Here is a 22847-nt window from a genome sequence, read left to right on the forward strand (position 1 = left end):
ACCAACATAATCCAGGTCGACATCTAGTATGGCCAGTGCCTATAGTAGGATCATGAAACGACTTCCCTATTCCACGGCCCAGGCATTGAAGTTACCCGCTATTACCACCGGCCTTCGCCCTGTCACCACGGTCGTCATACATTCCAGCATTTGCGTGAACTACTCGATCGGCTACCGTGGAGGCGCATAGCAGCTACAGAAGAAGTACCCGTTTTGCTTTGGCAACCAGGAAGTACTTATAGGTAGTAGACACCAACTCCTGGACGGGGTATTTACCCGTCGTTCATATCGCCGCCATTTTGCTGGACCCATCCGCAACTCAATTGCCGTTGCCGGCGGATACTCAGTATGGGCCCGCTACGATGGCGATATCCGTCCCCCACTCAAAAATCGCCTGACAAAGCAGTTGCTTAGCAGCGTCACAGTGGTTCAGCTGCATTACTACGGCTTTCAAGCGCACCTTGGACCTCCTGTTGGGTGCTTGTTGTTCACGGATTTCCCGGAACAAATCAAACACGTGGGTGAACTCGTACAGTCTTGTGCCATACGGCCTTCGCCGCCGCATCACCTACACAGCATGCTCCTGTTAGGGCCTTTGAAGTCCCATGACTTGTGCAAAGTCAGCTGGCATACTGACTAACCCACCTTGAGCTTCCCTAGTTTTAACGGACTTATTTACATCCACCACTGGTAGCTGTACCAAGGCTACCAGTGTCCCCACCGGCCCCTGCCGCAGCCGAACTGCAATCTGCACCGCGCACTGTTGCCGCAGTGCCATGACGAGCTCTTCCGCTTCAGTGATTTCATCTAGGTTCTTCACCTTCAAAGTCGCCTCCAATGTATGAGCCTTGACACCCTCGCAAAGGACTTCTTCTGTCAGACTTTTTTAGGCGGCGCCCTTGCGCTCCTTGTCGCGCTTCTACTGTAAACATACTGCGCACGTCGGCTCCCAGATCCACGAGCTTGGCGTCGTTTCGCATCGCCTTCAAGGCGTCCGAGTACTTAGGCAGTTCGGTCTTGATAACGACCGCGCCGCCTTTCTCGCGCTTGGCACCTGCCCTCTAACTCCTTCTTGGTTTAGCGTCCCTAACCTCCTCAACTAGTGGTTTTTTGTTCTTCTTTTGCTGCTCGACTTTCGTACAACGGTGGTCCTCCCCTTGGTTCACCCTATTCTGTGATTGCTGAGGGCCTAATAACGGTGACTAGTGCTTCCTGGCTGTCCAGCTGATTCGCCCGCCGAGTAGAAAAACGAATCCCGTGTTGCTTTTCCGATCCACACGATAGCTGGCCCAGTCGGCATCTACGCGGTCTTCAAGTGTTCCTTCATCTCCCAGTCTCAGCTTTAAGTCCGCAGTTGTTTACAAATATCGCAGAGTCTGCTTGGCTTCTGTCCAATCCAAGTTTCCGTGGGATGGCTTACCTTACGTACCCGAATGAGCACGCCCATCGCAATATCGGGCCTCATATTTGTGCAATATACAGTAAAGTACCCACGAGGCTTTGATAGTCTTCGTTCGGGGGCATCGGATTCTACTCCATTTGCTGCATGTTTGGACACCCTGGGCTCATAACCTCTTGGAGGATGAAAGAACGACAGCCGCAGATGCCGAGAGCTCAACAGAAACTAAACATTTCGAAATCGAATCATAGACTACTGTGGTTGGTCTCTGCTACCGAGTTGCTTCGTTACACTTCATTGTAGAGTCATATATTATACATTCAAGAAATTGGGAAACACTGAATACATATCTGTATGTTGGAAGTGTATTGGTGGGCGCTATGGCACGACTGCTGTTAATATTGGGAGAGAGCATTATTCGTGGTAAGACATTGAAGTGAGGAGAACGCATCGTACGCGGGACCTAGCTATGACGCTACATCCATCACATGGCAGGAGCATTCCAGGGGTACCAGGGTGTATCAGGAGGTCTTAGGGGCGTTTTAGGGGGGTTTAAATGGTGTCTTAGGGGGTTTCAGGGAATCTCAGGGCGTTTCAATGCATCCAGGGGGTATCAGGGGGTACCTTGGAGTCTCAGGATCTTTTAGGGGGATTCCAGGAGTTCCATGGGGGTACTTGGAGGTCTCAGAGGCTTTTCAGGGAGTTTTTGGCAGTTTTGCAAAGTTGACCTGATGGAGTACTAGTGATTCCAAACTGCCCAAAGAACCACAAAGGAGTCAGGCAGGTAACTCGAGAACCGGAAGTGTGAGAATGTGGGGATGTTGATTTTCAGAGTAGATTTCAGGGGCGTTTTCGGAAATCTGAGGGGTTTTTTCGGAGGAACTGCAGAGAGTTTCAGAGGATTTCCGACGGGCATTAGACGTTACAGGTGCGTTTTCGGTGGTTTTTGGGGGGTATAAGGTGCGTTTCATACGATTTTAGGTGGATTTCTGAGTCATTACGCAGGCGTTTCCGACGACTTCGGAGCGTCTCAGATGCGTTATTGGAGTCCAACTCAGGGTCCAAAGGGTTTTTAGGGGGATTTCGGAGGCATTTCAAAATGTTTCAGAGAATTTGTGGCGGACTTCAGAGGCGTCAAGCAGGTGTTTTCGGGGGTTTCGGAGGGTCTCACGTGCGTTACAAGGGGTCCAAGGGTGTGCTAGTTGAATTTCGGAGGCATTTCAGGAAGCCTTAGATGATTTTCAGTGGGCCCTAGGACCTGTCCATAAACTACGTAGACTCTTAGGAGGGACGGCGGGGTCTGGCCAAAGTCTACGCCCCAGAGACCGCTTCACGAAACCCCTTGAAACGCTTCGGAAGTGTCTTTAAACGACCCTGAAACCTCCAAATTCCCATTGAAATGTCCTTGAAATCACCGTAATCCATTTGAAATGGCCCCTGGAACCTGTTGGATTTAAGGGGTTCCTGAAACACCCCTGATGTGACTTTACCTGAAATACCTCGAAAGGCTCCTGACCTGAAACCTCCGTAATTCCATCGAAACTAATGCAATTGATAAACCCCGTTAAACCCCTTGAAACGCCCCTGAAATTCTCTGAAATGCATCTGGAATGCCTCTGAAAACCCTCCCCTCCCCTGGATCGCCCTTAAAACCCTTTGAAACGTCCCTGAAACACCCTTTATATGTACTATTCAAACTCCCATGAAATCCTCGTTATCCTATTGAAACGCCAACGAACGACGGAATGTCCTGAAAATGCTCCTGAAATCCTCTAAACCAACCCTCGGAAACGCCTTTGAATCCCCTTTGTTTGAGCTTTTTGGGAACTTCCTTGAAATCCCCTTGGCACCATCTCAAATGCCCAGGAGCAAGACCTGTTCACGTGCACTAGTTTCCCTCATTAAAGTCCATCATTCTAAAAATCAAATTATCATTAATCTTAATCATTGATCACAGAAATTGGAATTTTAATCATCCATGATAAATCTTGAATTTTTTATTTTTTGTTAATCAAGAACGCTCTGAACTATTCGAGCACGTTTCTGATATGAGCACGTGATAATGCATGTAAATTTTTTATAGAAGTTTATAACTTTCGTTTTATTTTGTAAACTAGTGTAGACACATGCTTTATTGAGTAGTAAAACGTTAGCGTGATGGGCTAAAGCAAGCGTCTGGATAAAGTACGTTAAAAGTTACAGCCTGTGGCGCCATCTGCGGTACACTAGAAGCAGTCTTTCTCAAATGCTTTATCCGCACGAGCTTTCTTATGCGTACATTTTATCCGAAGATGGTGAATGTGTGTGCGTGATATCGAAATCAATAAAATTTCCATTCATAATAAAAATTGCACAACCCTTCAATCCTATAGACACTATAGATTCCATAGACTCGCGGAGACATGGTTGAGGAATACGATTTCAGTGTGTTTTGCCGTGAATTTAGAGTGTATCGAGCGAATATGACGTCACGCAATCCATTGTTGCTATTGAAATCGTGACGTCATGCTCGTTTGGCTACACCAACTGACAGTTCGTTTGGCTACAGTTGTCTTCGCCTCCGCGAGTCTATGGAATCTATAGTGTCTATATTCAATCCCATCAGGTCGTCAGTGGATTCGATACACGCGCACCGGACGGACTGTTCTAGTTTTCAAAACAAAACAAACGGGTTGTGGATTCGAGGAATAATTTTCGCGTTTTTCATCGCGTAGTGCATTCCAGCTGCTGGAAAAAGTGATTGATTTGCATGAAGACAGTGGTGAAAAAGTTCATCATATTGGAATTTGAAGTCTTGTGTGAAATTGGTGAAATTTGTGGGTGTGCGGTGTTTGCATATTTTCCAAAACCTTTGCTGCATGCGATTCCTGCGCGATTCAATCGCCGGCTCGCTCGCCAGGTTGCCAGAAAGTAAGAATTCTAAATCGACCGTACATCTATGTAGTTTATTGTCGTTTATTGTCCAAGTAATCATCAAGGGTATTCTTCAGGGTGTGACCCCGGATACCTCTAAGGATCTTTTCTGATATTGTTCTTAAGATCTTTTTGAATAAACTTTTTCTTTTTTGGGTTAATGCTTTTATCTATAAAATTATCGAGTGATTTGTTTCGTGATGCTTGATTTTTTTCTAAAAAAAAATCCTGTAAAAATATCTAAAGAAAAAGAAAATTCTCGAAAGAGTTTCTGACAAAACTATAATAATTTTTAGTTCCAAAGTCGTGCACGCTGGCTGTAGTGTACTGTAGAACAAGCGCGCACGGCATTGGAACTGAGGGGACAAATTCGCTACACGCATGGATATGGTACAATTGATTTTTCAAATACAATTTAAAAAAAATAATTCTAAAAATTTTATTACAAATATTTCTCAGGAATCCATGGCTGGAGTAATCCAACCATCAGAAGCCACTAGAAAAGCTCCCGTAACAATACAGGGTGTTCAATAAGTTCGGATACACCATATAACTTCAATTAATTTCATATCTGTAATTCAGATTTTCAAAGTAATCTAATCTAATCTAATCTAACACAGACGCAGCCAGTACAAGAAAGAATCCTGAAAAATTTTATGGTTAGATTACGGCCGAAAATTTTTCTTGTCAATATTGATGCTTGCAGCATATCAAAAATATGATACAAGCATCAAAGCGGCCAGGCCTACTGCGTTGTGTTTACCGCAAAGATGATTCTAGGACTGTCTAGATTTTAGTGAGAAATCTTCAAAATCGAGGCAATTCTAGAATCTACAGGGGAGGAAGGATGCGTGGACATACCGTACCAAACGCTCCAATTGGAATAGTTTTATATGGTTGAGCAATATGTAGAAATTTATTTGATTATGTACGTCAATATAAATGAACTTACCTGTATTGATGCCGGAAAGCAAAGTAATGATTATTTTGTGCTTGTACAAAAATATTACGGTTGGGGATGAGCTTCTATTTTGGACAATTTTTCGCCATTACCCAATCAATCCTGAATCAATTGACATAACTTCTTGTACATACGTGGTGAGCTACGCATAGTATCCTGCCGTGCACAAAAAACTCAACTGGTCTGAAATTGCCGAGTTATAGCGAAAAAGTGTCCAAAATTCTCAAGTGGCTCGGTACCCTACAATTAGCCAAAATACATCTTCGTATCAAGTAGATCTAATATTTGAATTTAATTTTGTTTTCAAGATGAAAAACACGTCGTCTAACTTTGATGGAAATCAAATAAATATTGAATAATGCTATCGGAACTAACTCACCGGTTTCCAAAGTTTTGATTCTGCGCAATCCAATACCAGTAAAAAAGCCCTTTTGAGCAACAACAGAACGATACTCATCAATCTGATTGTAATTCAGATTTTCAAAGTAAATGTATTTATTGAAAGGTCATATAACACTGATCAAATATAGCATATGGTTTTGAATAAAGTTTTTTTCTACTTTTTTTTATAAGCCTTAGATGTATCTAAAGTTTGTTAGCTCCGGCACGCTGGAATAATTTTCGATAAGTTGCTCAAGCTACAGAAGTCTAAAACGTTGACTTTTGAGTTTATATCTCACTATACTATATTAAAATAACCAATATAATAGACAAAACCTTTACACTGCTATTTCAGTGATGATATGGTGATAAATTTGCAAGTTTAGTCAAAATGTGCTTAAATCTATGAAAATGGCATAAAAACATTATATAAAGCCAATTTTGGTTCAAATTTGCCACAATAGGGATATAATCAAGTTTTGGAAAAGATAACTATGGATTAAACTGAGATATAACGCAGCCTTGCTTTTTGACAAAACAAAAATCATTAAACCAGGTACAGCGGCAATTTTAGAAATTTTAAAGATCAAAATAAAATGAGTCCGTATTTCACCCAATCTGAATCTTATAGATTATTTCGTATGGCCATAGTTGCTACCACTAATGCTGAGGACAACAACCTAATTTGATTCATCTTAACGCCATTACTCAATAAAAGCTAGACGAAATACCAATGACAGACGTGCGTGCCGGCCAAAAGGAACTTGAGCCACATTTGCAATTATTACAAAAGGATAAATGACAGTTTATTTCAAAACATATACTGTATTTGATCAGTATTATGTGAGCTTTCAATTAATACATTTACTTTGCAAAACTGAATTACAGATAGGAAATAAATTCAATTTTACTGTGTATCCGAACTTATTGAACACCGTGTAGATTTACCGTTGGAATTTCAGAGTGGTACACCGCATAGTTATAACGCCATTTCTAGTAGAAATCCTCAGATCATTTTAGAAAACTGTCGAGGCACCATTAAGGAAATTTTTAAAACAGCATGTAAATCCCTAAGAGAAATGGTGAAAACTTTGGAGAAAAACTATGAGGAATAACTTGATGATTTTGTGGCTATATCGGTCTCTTTCTACTCATAGTATAAGGGAGTAGAGATCAAAGTGGATAATGAAATGATAGATATGATAGAATTCGCTAGGTAGCGAACAAGTGTGAAAATTTTTATAGAAGGTGAAATTAGGCAAGTAGGCCATGTATTGAACGAATACATCGAATGCGTGAAACTTCTGCCGTGCGACCTGTGCTTTTAAACAGATCGGCTTGGTTGGTAGTTTTCATACCACCTTACCTTACAAAATCATCAAGTTATTAATAGAATACGGTCGATAAATCAGCATATGATATGAAAAGTTTGGCTCAAAAAGAAAAGTGTTCTATCCTATAAGATCGAAAAAGCTAATAGGAAGAACACGCCGCGATATAGGCATACCCCTATGAACGGAGTGCGAATTCCGAAAAAGCTACCGATCGATAGAATTTGTGATGAAAACAGAACAATACATTAGGCAGTCGGGTGCCTGAAACTTTTGCCAGTCTTGGTAAGGTGGTATGAAAACTACCAACCAAGCCGATCTGTTTAAAAGCACAGGTCGCACGGCAGAAGTTTCACGCATTCGATGTATTCGTTCAATACATGGCCTACTTGCCTAATTTCACCTTCTATAAAAATTTTCACACTTGTTCGCTACCTAGCGAATTCTATCATATCTATCATTTCATTATCCACTTTGATCTCTACTCCCTTATACTATGAGTAGAAAGAGACCGATATAGCCACAAAATCATCAAGTTATTAATAGAATACGGTCGATAAATCAGCATATACTATGAGGAATCTTTGAAGGAATTCATGGATAAATAACTGGACATGTACCTGGAGAAATTCTAGAAAAAAAAACCTGAAGGAAGTTTAAACCAGCAAGAAAATCTTAAAACAATGCAACATTGTCTTTTAGGAATTTTCCCAGAATTTTTCCCAATGATTGCTGTAGGGATCTTTTAGTATTTTAACCCTTCAGCGCGCGCGCTGTTGTAAAAAGTACAACACTACCCAAAAACCTCGCTCTTCGTATACAGCGCGAGCGCGGTGCAGTTTCAGCTGCTTGATGGCGCGCGTCCTGGAAGGTTAACTGCGGAGGATGGTATTTTTTGTTTGTGCTGGCATCTCCCCATGTGTTCCTTTTGGGATTTCTTCAGTATTTTCTCAAGACGCTGTCCATCAACTACGTAGACTAATTTTTGACCATTTTTGAACCACCCTCATAGACTTTGTCCATACAAAATTTTCGAAATTAGTATGAAGCTTAGACTGACCAGGCCACTTCCGCCCCCTAACAGTCTCTCTCTTCTTGGCGTAACGTCCTCACTGGGACAAAGCCTGCTTCTCAGCTTAGTGTTCTATGAGCACTTCCACAGTTATTAACTGAGAGCTTCCTCTGCCAATGACCATTTTGCATGTGTATATCGTGTGGCAGGCACGAAGATACTCTATGCCCAAGGAAGTCAAGGAAATTTCCTTTACGAAAAGATCCTGGACCGACCGGGAATCGAACCCGTCACCCTCAGCATGGTCATGCTGAATACCCATGCGTTTACCGCCTCGGCTATATGGGCCCTTAACAGTCTACATAATAACAAACGAGCCCTAAGGAATTCTCCCTGGATAATACTTATCTAAAGTTCAAGTTTCTTTCTGTAAGGCAGCATCCATTTATTACGTAACGCTAAAATCGAGATTTTTAGACCCCCCTCCCCCCTCCGTAACGCTTTTTTGTATGAAAACCCATTTTTTGCATGGACCGTAACGGTTGGCCATACTCCCCCTCCCCCTAGAGCGTTACGTAATTTGTGGACGGCGCCTAATGTCTCACTGGGATTCTCCAGATATTACTTTTTTTCAAATTTCTAAGAATTACACTCACAATGTCCTACTCAAATTCATGCTCATTATTTTAAGAATTCCTCGAAAAAGTTTGTATCAAGTAGTGTATACAAAAACTTCGGAAATTATTTTCATTTCATTCAGGTTTTTTCAAGGGTTTGTAAGGTAGGTATACCGGGCCATACCCTAATATCGTGACCTTAAGGATGCTCTTCACTTCAAACAGCTGCGTAAAATCGAATTTATAATTTTTGTTCTTTTTTCAAACGCTATTTTATTGCTTTATTGTATGTATTAAGTATAATAAATATGATTAGCGGAACTCCAAATGTTTATGTCATGGTTAAAATCGAAATGATAAAACATAAAATATTTGGGTTTTTCGTCTAATACACGGTATTAGGGCTTGGCACGGTAGCTTAATTATGGATGACTATCTTTTTTTCCAATATTTTCTTTGCTAGAAATTTCTTCACAAATCTTCTGGTATATTCTCCTGAATGACAGGCTCTGGCAGATATCTCCAAGAACGCTCTGTAGATTGCTACAGCGATGTTACTAAAAATTCTTGAAGGTATATTGCTGAAAAAAACATTTCAATTTGAGAAAGCTTAGAACATTTAAGATGAACTGCGTTAATGGATTAACTACACCGGCTGTTTTCCTACTCTCCGCATCGACCAATGTGGCGCTAGCTTCTATGCGCGAAAAATCGCTAAAAGTTAATCGCAAAAATAGTGTATGGCGAATAGCATCTAAAGGCAAATTTATCGAAATGGAATACATTATTCGGAAAAATATTTGGTAGTGGTTGTGCACAATGGTGACCACTATTAAGCCTACCAAATATTTTTTCGGGAAATGCTTTGTATTTCAAGTAATTCAAGTTTAGATGCATTTCGCCATACAAAATTAAATTGATTTACTCCTGCTGATCAACTGTGGCTGCGCGCAAAGCAGGTAGTCCATTTACGAATCAACAGTTCAGCTTCCACCCGGCACTCAATTATGTAGTTCATTCCAGTTGAAAGTTTTTCTTTATACACAATTGTGGGTTGTTCAAATTTTAAGTTTAATATATACTGTCCCCACTCGCAAAACAGTCCCATATGAATAGGAAACCCAGCAAAGATGGGACTGTTATGCGAGTGGCGGCAGTATACGTAATGTAGAAAAACGAAATTTTACTTCCACACTCTCGCGGATTTAGCGCGAATTTAATTTCACAATCGCGCGGATTTGGCGCGGATTCAAATTTTGCTCGCGCGGATTTGGCGCGGATTTTTTTCCACGCTTCTCGTAACAACCCTGAAATTAGTTTTGTATGAATAATATTCTGTTATCCCTGGCCAAGTTCGCAGGGGTTGACGGTATTAAAGTGAAGGAGTTTCATTTTGATTGCTATAATGTAGTGTTCTTTAGTGAAACATATCACCTTTTTAAGGTAAATATATAACGAAGCCACACCTTGATTTTTCAAAAACACAAATCTGAAGAACCAAGGGTTGGTTTGCGCTGAAAAGTTGATAGATTGGTCACCACCAGCGGGTCACCAATCGATCATATTTTCAGCGCAAACCAACCCTTGGTTCTTCAGATTTGGGTTTTTTGAAAAATCAAGGTGTGGCTTCGTTATATATTCCTTTCCTGACTTCGTTATACCTTAACACTTTAATGCGCCTCCAACGGTTCATCGCGAACCGGCTGCTGCAGATGGAGTATGACTGATCATATGCATCAGACATGCTCGATAAACACGGAGGAACCGCCGGGGCTCATTAGAGTCTATTCCCAAGCAATAGTTCCAAGTCGGTTGGATTTGAGAAGGTTTTGATGATCGTTACAAATCCTCATAAAAGTATTAGAGGATTTGTGACAAATTTGTTTAACCTTTTACAGCCAGCTGACTTCAAAATGTTGTTTGGGCTTTCTTTTTCACGTTTCTCGGTTGATTTTGATTTGTAGTATATTAATGTCATAGTCGCTTTTTCGATTTTTTACAATGTTAGGTTGGTTTTTTTTTTCTTTAAATAAAGCAATTAAAATCAACCGAAAAAATAATAGTGGGAAGGAGATTTGCAGCACTTAATTGTGCTGATAGATTCGAAGCTAACGTGCCAACACTTAAACGCATTGTTGACGTCAAAGCGTTCGACGTGACATTTTGGACAAAAACAACAGACTGCTTTTTAGTAACTGAACAACGTTACTTTCGTATGACTAGGTTGACATTTCTAAGCCACGCATGAGAAAATGGCATTGTTTATTGAGGTAGGACCGATAGGACAATTGAACGAATTTGAATATTTTTCATAGTATTTGTAGGGGGATGAATACATAATAGTTGACAAGCAATTTTTGTTTAATTACAATCAATTGACTAACTTGGCGTATTTTTGTTTATCTCTTAGATGGTATTATAACACCAACAGAAAAATATCAGAAGTTCAGTTACATGTTTCTGTGGGTTTTGGACCGATGATAATTTAAGGACACAAAAATATGAACACAGAGAAGTAGAAAACGATTAGCAAAATCAAGAAAACAATTTGACACAGGATCGACCGTATTTTAACATAAGGGTTCGACTGATTCGATAAAAAAAACTAGCATGAGACACCTGACTTAACGAGGAGAAAAACATATTGAACCATACCACAAAACCAAACAAGAAGACAAATACAAACCGTGTGAACATAACACTACATAGGCAAATCCTGACTGACTGACCATTTGAAAACTTTCCAATCTTCTACCTTAACTTTCTGAGTCAGTTTGCAACAGTATCTTGATGGATGTCATTTTCCGCGTACGTGTGTCTGGCAAACTGCTTCTGAAAGATTACGTACTCTTTCATATTTTCAGGTCTGTAGAGGTTTCAACTCTATTCAGAGTGCAGCTAGAAACCTAGCAAAAAAAATACACCAGTTCAGTAACAAATTTTGAAAACGACGTATAATCAATGGTGTAGCATTGATTACACTAGTTTACGGCATTTTTGAACTCAGTAAGCTGATGATCGTTTTTGGTGTAGAATCGTGCCCTGAGTTCGAAAACGCGAAGGAAAAAAAATACAGTAGAGCGGATTTTTTTTCGACTTTCCATACAAGGTTGATGCTTTGAAATCGATTTTTGTTCTATTTTTAAGCAAAGTCGCTCACTTCACACATCTCATTCTCGGTAATCAATGCTCCGATTGAGCTGAATTTTTTACTGTAACTCACCTACATATGATATGTCAAATAATCGTTGAGAAAGAATTTTTAATTTTTTTTTTCTTATTGAAAAAAATACATTTCTCCATATATTTTTGAAAAATTTGCTAAAATTTACGGAGATCGTCCCCAAAACTCGCCAATATCTTGAATTTCATTAATCTGACGCAAAACCTGCATTCAGATGATCGAATGGTATTATATTCAGCTTTTAATTTATGGAAAAAGATTTAAAATTGGTTGAACAAAACGCAATATATTTGAATTTTATTAAATCCCATATTTTAAAAAGCTGTAAAACTCGATATTGAGCTAAAACTCAAAAACTGTTCTACTTTAAATTTTTCAAAGCGCGGTTTCGAAATCAGCGCTAAATTATGCTTCAAAAATTTTGGTCGTTGACAGAAGTTCACGACTTTCGTTTTATTTTGTAAACTAGTGTTATACGTCGTTTTCAAAATTTGTTACTGAGTTGTAAGATTTTTAATAACTTATCCAGATTCAGCATCATGAAACGTAGTTTGTTCAACAATTTTCCAATCTTAGAATATTATGTTGGTTGATCAACATCACCCCGGATTTGAAGTTTTCAAATTTGACCACGTGAACATTTTTTATAACATGCAGCAGTTTCTTGTAAGAATTTCATTTACGAAACTTCATACAGGCCCACTCAGTACATGTTTGAAAAATATTTGTTTGGAATTATATGCATAGCGCCTGATTTTATTGAAAATAATAGAAGAAAAGTGATCAACTCCCCCCAGATTACGGTACTAAATTATTGGAAATGCCGGAGATCATGTAAATATTTTATAATGCATATGGAGCTTCCCGGAGGCACAGCCCTTACAGTTGGTAATGTTGCGTAGCTCAACAAAGTTGTTGTTTAGGCTGTAGAACTCATGATCTGAGTTGTAGAACAGTTGGGATAATCCTGAATATCCTTAAAGTGTCTCAAAGGCTCTGCTAATATTCTATAAGCTCCAATAAGCCTAGTTGATCGTGTAACGTAACTCTATGTAACTAAAAAATAAGCTCCAGTCTCTGTAGATCCTATATTTTAAACTTCATGTTAGCTTGGATGACCTAAAACATCGCAGTTGGTATCTGAATGTTTGTAGAACTTTCAGAAGATTCACTGGACATTGTAGATAGCATATCGCAGTTTTTATGATGTAGAAAATTACTATTACAACCATAGGTTTTATATTGTAAACTCAAGGACAGTTTGGATGACCTAGCAAATCTGAAAGTCACTTCAATGTTTTCGGTCTTCAAAACTATAGAAATACGTTAACAAAACTGTATAATAACGTTTGGAAAAGCAGTTTTTATTAAAACTTGTTTATCGAGTCACGACTAACAATCCAATAGGGCTAGTTTTAACATTGAATTACTATCCGCGAATACGGTATCGATAATATCCAACTACTGGCAACCGGAGCCGGCGCACATTCGACTTCTCCACAACAAACCTGTCAAAGCAAAAAGCTTACTACAATGAGGCTCTCCCTCTCTGCTAGTTGAGAGAACCATGAGTATCAAGTGCGAGAGTCATCAAAATAGCCATCAGCAGTAGCAGCAGAAAGGAAAATTGCATTCGCATCGCCCCGCATAGACCATATACTGTCTGTCGGTCGTTCGATCGGTCGGGTGTTCTTTCGGTTGGCGAAACTTACGTAATTTTCGCGACAGAAACCAGAGGGAACTATCTAGATTCCTTCTGATTGTTCTGGGGCTGCGTTATCGAATTCGAGAGCCATATTTTGTAGCTGGAAGTGCGAGGGTGCTATTATAGTGGAAATTAGTGTGTTGAGTGCTTGGAAATCGATCCGAAAAGTGAGGGCAAAACGCCAGAAGAGCTTCCTGTCCACCTTCGAAAAAAGCGAAAAGGATAGGAGTTATACCAGAAGTGTAGTGAGTGCATTGTGTGGCGAGAAATCGATTTTGGTGCTGTAACCAAGTGGTCACGTAATAAGGCGGAAAAGGCCCACTTCTTTGATTGACCGGAGAAGAATAGAAGAAACAAAATGTTTGCAGTCTGTAAAAACGGCGGCCTGCTGGTCAGCAGTATGCAAAGGTCAGTATTATTTCCCACTTAGTTCGTTGAACCATTTGCTTTGCGAAAAACTATATCTGTGTATGTCGATTATGAATCTATTTTCGAATTGTCACCTCCCCCGCCCACAAAAAAAATCGGAAACATTGTGGGAATCTGATGCCAAGGATAAAAATATTTCAATCTGATCAAATTTAGCCGTCTCTAACGTAATGGGACGAGTCATACGGTCTTGTAGCCAGTGCATTTACTCATAGGCAAGGTGTGCGCTCTCTCGGTGTCGGGTATAATATATTGCATGGGTTGCACAAGGCCCTTGCGCGCTGCGATGTGGATATGGCCATGAATGCTGGTGCACTGATGCGATCTCTGGTGTGTGAAACTGAGAGGAGAGAAAACTGAGAGTTTTGATTCTGATCTTCCTCCCCCGTCGGAAAACGGGGTATGCACTTCATGATAGCAAACCAAAACAAACAGCATATGGCCCTTTAAATGCCGTTGTTTTCAGATTATTTTTTATTTGTGGATCTGGTAATATGGATTCATTGAGATCACTTTGACAACGAGCACATGTCTGATATTTTCTGCAGGGATGAAAACACTCATTTGTACTCAGATATATTCAATTGCTATTATCTCAGCTCAGAAGCCTGCAAACAAAAAACAATGTATGAAGGACTTTTACCTACCAGTTTTATCTAAAAGTTCGCCGAATAGAGCAAGGGTCAAAAACGCATATTGAACCCGTAAGACAGCAATGAAGGTGACTCTCCACACGATGTATGCAAATTATGCTCACTCCGTGGAGAGTCGCATTCATAGCTCTGCCACGATTTTGATATACGTGTGCGACCCTTACTTTGTTCGACAAACTTTTAGATAAAACTACAAAGTAAAACTCCTCCATACGCGGTTTTTTGAATGCAGGCTTCTGAGCTTAGAGAATAGTAAATTAGTGTATCTGAGTACAAGTGAGTGCTTCCGTCGTTGATTTTCTGAAGTAATTCAATTTTAAAGAAACTATGAAAGATTAGTGTCAAAATTAAGTGACATGATATTTGTTTTTATTTTTTGAAGAGTAAGCAGGCCAGAATAAATTCGTGCAGTGGACTATAAAAATTGGTTTGACACTTGTAGGACCGGTACTGACGCTGTAAGGGCGTGGCAAACTAGATGTTGGTCACACGAACACTCGCGACATTAACATTCTGTAGCTAGTTATTCTACTGTATGAAGCTTGAAAAGCAAGATTTGCTGTCAGCATAACACGGCTTGCTTTGCAATAAATGTTTCTCTAATAAATTATTTCGTACGGGCCAACTAGGATGGGTGTTTTCTGTATCGCACAGCACAGGCTACTCCCTGTCTACTTCCGAGGAACCTTGATCAGTCGGAAGGGAGCATCCACAAATGAAGTAGTCGTTCCCATTGGGAATAGTCCTCTGGAGAACTCTCCAAGAGTCCGTGCTCAGGTCGTTCTGGATCTCTATGAATGGTTTTATCTCCTCATTGGATTTCGTGGCGATTTTTGGCAGATAGGCTACCATGATTTCCGATCTAGGAATATACTTTTCGTCAAAAGCTCGTTAAGAGTTCTCCCACCCTCCCACACTTGTATGCTAGGAGTGCTGTTTTTATTGTGCAGCCTCTGAAGATCGGTTTTACTGTTGTTCCCCGCTTCTCAACTACTTCATTAATTATGGTGTCTTCCAGCAAAATCAGTGGTTGTGTTGTTAGAGTTGTCGTTAGGTATTTCTTTGGAATTATTTCTATCCGTACTTAGCTCATAACTCCCGTGTGAAGCGGTTTTTGAGTAGTGGAGTGCGATTCCTCTATCTTATTGTCCTGGACTTTCGGATTCCTGGGTTGGGTACGCTTACCTCCTCTTCTCGGGGGCTTTGTCCCCGTTTCTTTTTCGCTCGGACCAGTGTGTTTAGCTGGGCCCTTCTTGAGTTTATCCTGGGCATTTATATTCCCGGACAGTTTTATTGTCTCTTTGTAGCCTGCTGTTCACCGATGCACTATGGGGCGGCTCATTACAAACAGGTGGCCAAAAGTATTTTCGTGTCAATTGCATATGTCTTGCTCCTATTCGTAGGATTTATGCCTGGAAAACATGTTGAATAGGATGTTTTAACATGACAGTTTCCAACAGCATGAAATTATAAGGGCATTGCATACTTTTAGGCGTTTAAGGATTTCTGTTCCTATTTACAAAATGTATTCCAATTCGTGAAAACACGCTTCGCTAAGAGATCCAAGACCAGATTTAGACTGCACTATGATTGATCTACCGAGAAAAGCGACCATGACGACCAAATGTTTCCTCAGCGGTATTTAATGGCCAATAGGGTGCTTTTATATAGCTATATCTCAATCATCGCCGACAACTTGATTGGAATTGCAGAATAGCAGCTAGTAACAGCCAAATTTGATTTCAATGTCTCCCAGAGATCCTAAACAAAGACATAGAAGTAGTTCCGGAGCGAAACTTTGCGAAACTTTTTTTTTTGTATGGGACGGTCTGTATGGAGAAAATTTGATTTTTTTAATGTGGTATCATTTAATAGTTTTACAATCAGCATTTCTACGTCTGATACATCATTCGAAAGGTTTATAAGCAAGCTTTTAGAAACTACTTTAAAAGTATGACATTTTTCATTTAAGCAAAAGATATGTAAAGTTGAACATTTCATTCGTTCTACCAAAAATCGGCAATGGTCTCATTCTGCTACTAATATCTCGATAAGTATAGGAATTAGCAAACTAATATTCTAGGGTTTACTGGTCCAAGTGGTATACTTTCAACTACCGAAGTCAATTTTCGATTTTTGGCCACCTGAATCCCCTTAGTGCGGTATAACGTTGGTAGGCTTCCTGGCGGCCTTGTGTAGCCTGCCAATGGGCGTGAATGCGCCTTCGTTTTCTTTGGGTGTTGTTTACTTTCCCCACTAGATAGATCAACTCTGGGCCTTTTCGCTGACTCTGGCTGCGAAGTTTCGCACGGTTTTTGTGCTAGGCGATAGGCCTCCGCCTTGATCCAACAGCTTTTTCAGACGCTTTTTCCCAGCTTCACTCAGCTTAACCCAGTCTGGGTTCTGAGGTTCGCACGGTCTAGCCACAGCTGATTTGATAATGTTGTTTACTCCATTGTCCTCGCCACTATCTTCCATCTCGGAAGTTTTTTGATGCGGTCAAGTTGATTGATGGACAGGTGGACGGACATGCTTTCCAGTGATTTGCTGTCTAACTGGGCTTCGATTTGCTCCAGAGAGTCTCCCTGGTCTGTGTCCATCTTTTCCGGCTGAGAGAGGTAGCCGGTACCTTTTTTTGCTTATATTGTTGTTACTCATTTTTATCCAACGAGTCAAACGGGAAGTAAAGGTCTAGGCATGGGTCGGATTACACCGTATCTTCGGGTCATCACCACTCTCTCTCTCTTCTTGGCGTAACGTCCTCATTGGGACAAAGTCTGCTTCTCAGCTTAGTGTTCTATGAGCACTAGTATGGGACCCACTGTCATGCAAAAAATAAATAAAAAATAAAGCTCTCAGTTAATAACTAAAAACAAAACAAAAAGCCGTTCGTTGGATCACTAATCGGTAATAAATCAATAACTTTTTCCACAAGCATCCAATTGTTTTGCGGTCTTCGAAGGAAAATTTCATAATTGATTTTTCTACAAGAAGCATTGATCAATTTGAATTAAGGAGACAAAGACCGACCTCAGGGATTTTTTTGTTTGAAAGTGTAACTTTTCCCATAGTAAATCCTATGAAAACTTTGAACCGCTTGCGCTAAATTATAGTTTCGCCGATTGCGCTGAAATTTTGTACAGTTCATATATGACCTAAATGGGATCAAAAAAGTCGACTGGAGCGAGGATTTGATGTTTGTCCCATACTAATGAGCACTTCCACAGTTATTAACTGAGAGCTTCCTCTGCCAATGACCATTTTGCATGCGTATATCGTGTGGCAGGCACGAAGATACTCTATGTCCAAGGAAGTCAAGAAAATTTCCTTTTACGAAAAGATCCTGGACCGACGGGAATCGAACCCGTCACCCTCAGCATGGTCATGCTGAATACCCGTGCGTTTACCGCCTCGGCTATATGGGCCCCACCACTTATATCCTCCTCATTTACACGGGAATAGGCAGCAATGATTCACATTGATCTTAGACATGCACGATGTGCATGACGAATTTTGCGCCAACCCTTCTATGGGGCTGGCAGCACCCTCTCAGAATCAAATGAAACTTGATGGACATAAACAAGAGGCGTTTCTAAGCAACTTTGCATACTTTGTTTTTCGAAATTTTTCAAGAGTAACGTTTGAAGAGGGCCTAATTTTTTTTCATTGATTTTTTTAAATCGATGTAACTCAAAAATGACAAAAGCTACAAAAAAGTGTTGTGTGGCGGAGTATCGTGAAATTCTTTGAAGTTTTGTAGAAAAATATCATAAAAATATAAAACTACTTTCTACACTGAAAAAAAGGTTTTAAAAATTAAAATCAATATTGCAAAAAACCCTATGTTTTTAAATCGATGATTTTTTTTTTTTTTTTTTTTTGAGAAAGGTATTTCAATTACCTACATTTTCTCCGACCAATGTTGCTGTGACATATTTAAGGAAAAAAAGTTTTTCTAACAAAAACTTTTTTCATTTCTTCATTAAAAGAATATTTTTCAGCGTGTTTCGTGCCAACATGACCATATAGGCTCAGTAGCCTCTCATCAGCCGATGAAACTTTATGGATGTATAGAAATTCGTTTATGAAGCAATTTGCTGTTATTCCCTGTTGCAGCCAGAGAGGGAAATGTCGGCCAAGTAGCGTTTGACTCTGGGAATACCAGCAACCATGTTGACAATTATGTGGTGCCATGCCCATGGCGCTTACCTCTTGTTGAAAGACAGTTGTATTGACGGCAACAATTCTCTCTGGATGTGACAGCAAATGGAAGGTTGGACTGCAGCGCTTTATTCAGATCGCGGAGAAACAGTTTCCACAAATGCGAATCGCTTGTCCACTTTCCGTACAACAATTATCGATGCTGCCCAGTCGGAAAATTGAGCAAGAGAATCTATGTCGTTGTCCTCGAGACTCTGGAGCTTCGCTTCTGCTTCAGATTCACCAACCGATATAAGATTACAATAAAGAACTCCAAATGACACTCTTGCGGGAATCGCAAAAAATACTCCTGGAGGATTCAAACAAGGACCTCTCGAAGATTTGCTAGAAAGCAATCCTGGAAGATTTCCACAATAAACTGCAGGAGAATTCCGTAAAAGCACCCCTTGAAGATTCCCAAAAGTAACTTCTGAAGGATGAAAACAAAGAAATCATATAGGATTTACAGACGGAACTTCTGGAAGACTAGCAGAAGGAATTCCTGGAGGATTTCTCGACGGCAATTCTTAGAAGATTCCTAGAAGCAACCCTTAGAAGATTCCTAGAATGAACATATAGGGGATATCGTAGGGGAGAAGTTCTTAAGACGTTCCTGGAAATAAATCAAGGAGATCATAGAGCAGACCAAGACCGAATTTCTGGACAAAATCGAGATGACATAGCTGCTGAAATCCAAGAAGAAATTCCTAGCTGAAGCCCACAAGTACTTGTGATGTTTATTAGCCTTGTATTCGGTGCGCAATCCCAGAAAGAACGCCAGAAAAAATAATTTGAAAAATTTATGATAAAAAACTTTCGGAGGAACCCCATAAGAAGCTCCTGGAGAAATCTTAGAGAGAAGTTGTTGGGAAATTTCAGAAACCAACTTCAGAAGAAAACCTCGGATGAACTTCTTTAAGAATTTCAAAAGAACCATCTGAGTAAAACCCAGAATCAATTTCTTAAGGAATCTCAATACCTGGTGAGAAGGAATGCCCATAGGCACTCTAGAAGGAATTTAAAAATCTGGTTGATACTCAGAAGGATATTATATTCTTGGAGGAATAACATAAGGAACCCCTGCCTAAAGAAAACTTGGTAGTAGTTTTGGAGGAATTCCAAGAGATTGCATAAAAAATCCTAAGATAATTTGTAAAAATTTTGCAGCAATCGGTGAACGTTTTCGTGGAATAATCTCAGAAGAAACTCTTGGTGTCCTGGTGGAACTTCATATGGAAATTCCTACGAAAAAGCTCATGTAGAATCCCTAGAGGATTTGATTTTCCAGAAGAACTCCTGGAGAGATACACAAGGAACTTCTGCGAAAACCAGAAGAAACTCTTTGAAGAATACAAAAGATTTTCATCCAACGGCAAGCCAAGAGAACTCTCCCATCGATAACTATGGGCATTCTAACTTAAAGAGTGGCTGGCTAAGTTTTAATGGGAACGTAAAGCTTAAAAAGAGAAAACGAAAAAAGAAGTTACTCAGTTATACATGACCGATTGCTGCAGAACTTGTTGGTCATTGAACTCATTTCTTCATTTGGCTACCAAGAAATTGGAAGCTTCCGACGTTCTTCACTGCTTGCTCAGCTACCGCAAAACTGGAAGGGTTAATCGTGTCTACATCCAACGATTTGATCTTGTTGACGCTGATGGTAAGACCTGTCGCCGAGGGGCGTTCGGTAAGATCATCGAGCTTACTCTGCATATCAGAGCGCCGTTGTGCTGAGAGAGTAACGACATCAACCAGTTCAAAGTCATTTAAGTGCTCCATGGTAATGGGCTGCCACATCAACCCACGATTTGGTTCACGATCAATCGCACCTACCAGGATCCCGTCGATTACGATGAGGAACAGTTGCGGTGATAGCATATATTCTTGCCTCACTTCAGCAACGACCCGGATGGGATCGGACAAGACACCGTAATGCAGCACGAAAATGCCCTGTACTGTGCTTCAATGAGGCAGATGATATTCTCACGGACAGCCTTGCGCCTGACGGCTAGGAAGTCCGCCCAAGCTTGTTTGTCCCGTCTACAGGAACGGAACTGCGGCTTTGGCTCCGCGTGTTTTCGCTCGCTTTATCGCGGCTTTGGAGTTTGCTTGCTCCTCTTACTTCCTCCAAATATCATCTGTGATCCCCTGCTTTCTCTTCTTGCGTTGCTTATCTAAATTATTCTCCCTGGTGGCGATGAAGGCGTTTTCTATGGCATTCCATTGATCTTTTATGCTTCCACCTTCCGGAATATTCGCAGTACGGTTCTTCAGCTCCTCGACGAAGGACCTTTTCACTGCAGCGTCTTCCAATCGGCGTGAGCCGAAAGGTCTGAAAACCCCTGCACTAGTCGATGCGGAGAAAGAGCGATCCCCTAATCACCATGTTATTGATTGTTGCCACAAAACTCTGCCTACAGCTCAGCGTTCTCTCTGATTTCTCCGAGGCCATGGCGTCCCATGACGTGCTCATAGTCTGAGTTGTCGGAACCAACCTTCGCGTTGAAGTCGCCCATGAGGATCTTGATATCACCTTTCGGAGTCTTGTCCACGACAGCGTTCATTTCACTGTAAAAGTTAACTTTAGCTTGCATTTCGGTAGCATCGGATGGCGCGTAACATTGGATCATGATAACTGATAAGGTTTCGAAACCGTGTTCGGAATCTGGCCACAATTATCCTCTCATTAATAGGTTACCACTTTAGCCCAAAATCACATTGTTGTGCTCCAATGCATTGATTAGATGCCTGAAAATGACTTAAACTTCTGCCCTTTATAAACAATCAAAGATCGAAGTTTCAAAAAACGAAATTCAATCATTCAGATCAAGCTCAAGATTTGGAAACGTGCCAAAAACTTCACCCTGCCAGAGACAAGTTCACATTCATCGAGGGGCATAAACCCCAATTCTAGCTGTGATCAAAATTAACGGTCACTTAAAATGATTTCATCTCTGGGTAGCTGGCACAGTGGCACTGATTCGTATATGTACGTACAAACGTATTTTTACCAGTTGATACTAGCGAACCGGACCGATTGAAGCCGCTAGTTGCCAACAAGCTATACCGATATGTATATTTGTATCCAAAGATATCCTATGCTATCTATCTACAGAAGCGAATTGGCTGCTTCGGTTCATTTGTTGGTGTCACACAATCAATTTGAAGCATCACACCATCACATAACCGGCACCGAAAGTTTGCCAAAGTCAACTCCTATACGAGTGCAGTTTGCTTTTGCCTGCAAAGCATCGGTTATTTCGATCGGCGGGAGTAGCAACCAAACAGCCAAACACGGGAATTTGATACCCATGACCTTGAACCGGTATCAACAACAGAGCTAAAGAGAAGCAAGAGACGACGATTAGCCCCCGCTGTGTTTTCTTTTAAAATCTTATCTGAAACTCGCTTTTATATCTGTATAATTAGAAGAGATAAGAGTAATTTATTGCTTTGTTTGGAGATATCTAGATAAGTATTGCTCCTTTCATGAGCGATAGAGCAAGTGTACTTTATATACCTACCTGCCACCTGTTTGAAACAGAACAAATCAGATAATATGAAATGCATGCCAACTGTAGACGATTTCCTCGCACCTTACGTGCAACTATGCTCATGAGACCTAAACGTCTACCGAAGAACGCTGTATAGCTTCCATATGACTGTTTGTACAATAATAGCGAAACTAGTCAGTGGATGGTAGTGCTAAATGTGTGTATCCAATGCATATTGCTACCTTTCAATTCCGTAGCGTCTCGTTCATCCATACATTACTAACGCCTTGTTGTGTGTAGCTAATGTAGACCGAGTGATAGTTTTATTTGTGTAGATACAGGGGATAGACAAAATGATCGGGACAGGCAAAATTTTCACATTCCAAAAAATGTTCAACTAGCTGTAACTTTTCGAAAAGAGCATCAAATATTCTCAAATTTTTACTGTAAGTTCTTCAACTAGTTGTGTATCAGTATACAAAATTTGGAAAAGATCGGACAATTCTTCACGAAGTAATAAAGATTTTTGAAAAAGGTAAAATTATCAGATAGCCAACTTTGAGCTGTT

The 22847-nt window shown here is 40.4% G+C and overlaps 1 protein-coding gene across 1 annotated transcript in view; it reads left to right on the top strand.

The window, feature by feature from the left end:
- The first annotated feature begins 13421 nt into the window (after positions 1–13421).
- LOC115263769 (delta-1-pyrroline-5-carboxylate dehydrogenase, mitochondrial) overlaps positions 13422–22847 on the top strand; it is a 33572-nt gene continuing 24146 nt past the window's right edge. Inside the window, exon 1 of the mRNA XM_062846785.1 lies at positions 13422–13911. Within this exon, the coding sequence (XP_062702769.1) occupies positions 13862–13911 (50 nt within the window). The 5' untranslated portion in view covers positions 13422–13861. The remainder of the gene's footprint in view (positions 13912–22847) is intronic.

The sequence above is a fragment of the Aedes albopictus genome, chromosome 1, assembly GCF_035046485.1.
Source record: "Aedes albopictus strain Foshan chromosome 1, AalbF5, whole genome shotgun sequence".
Lineage (NCBI taxonomy): Eukaryota > Metazoa > Arthropoda > Insecta > Diptera > Culicidae > Aedes > Aedes albopictus.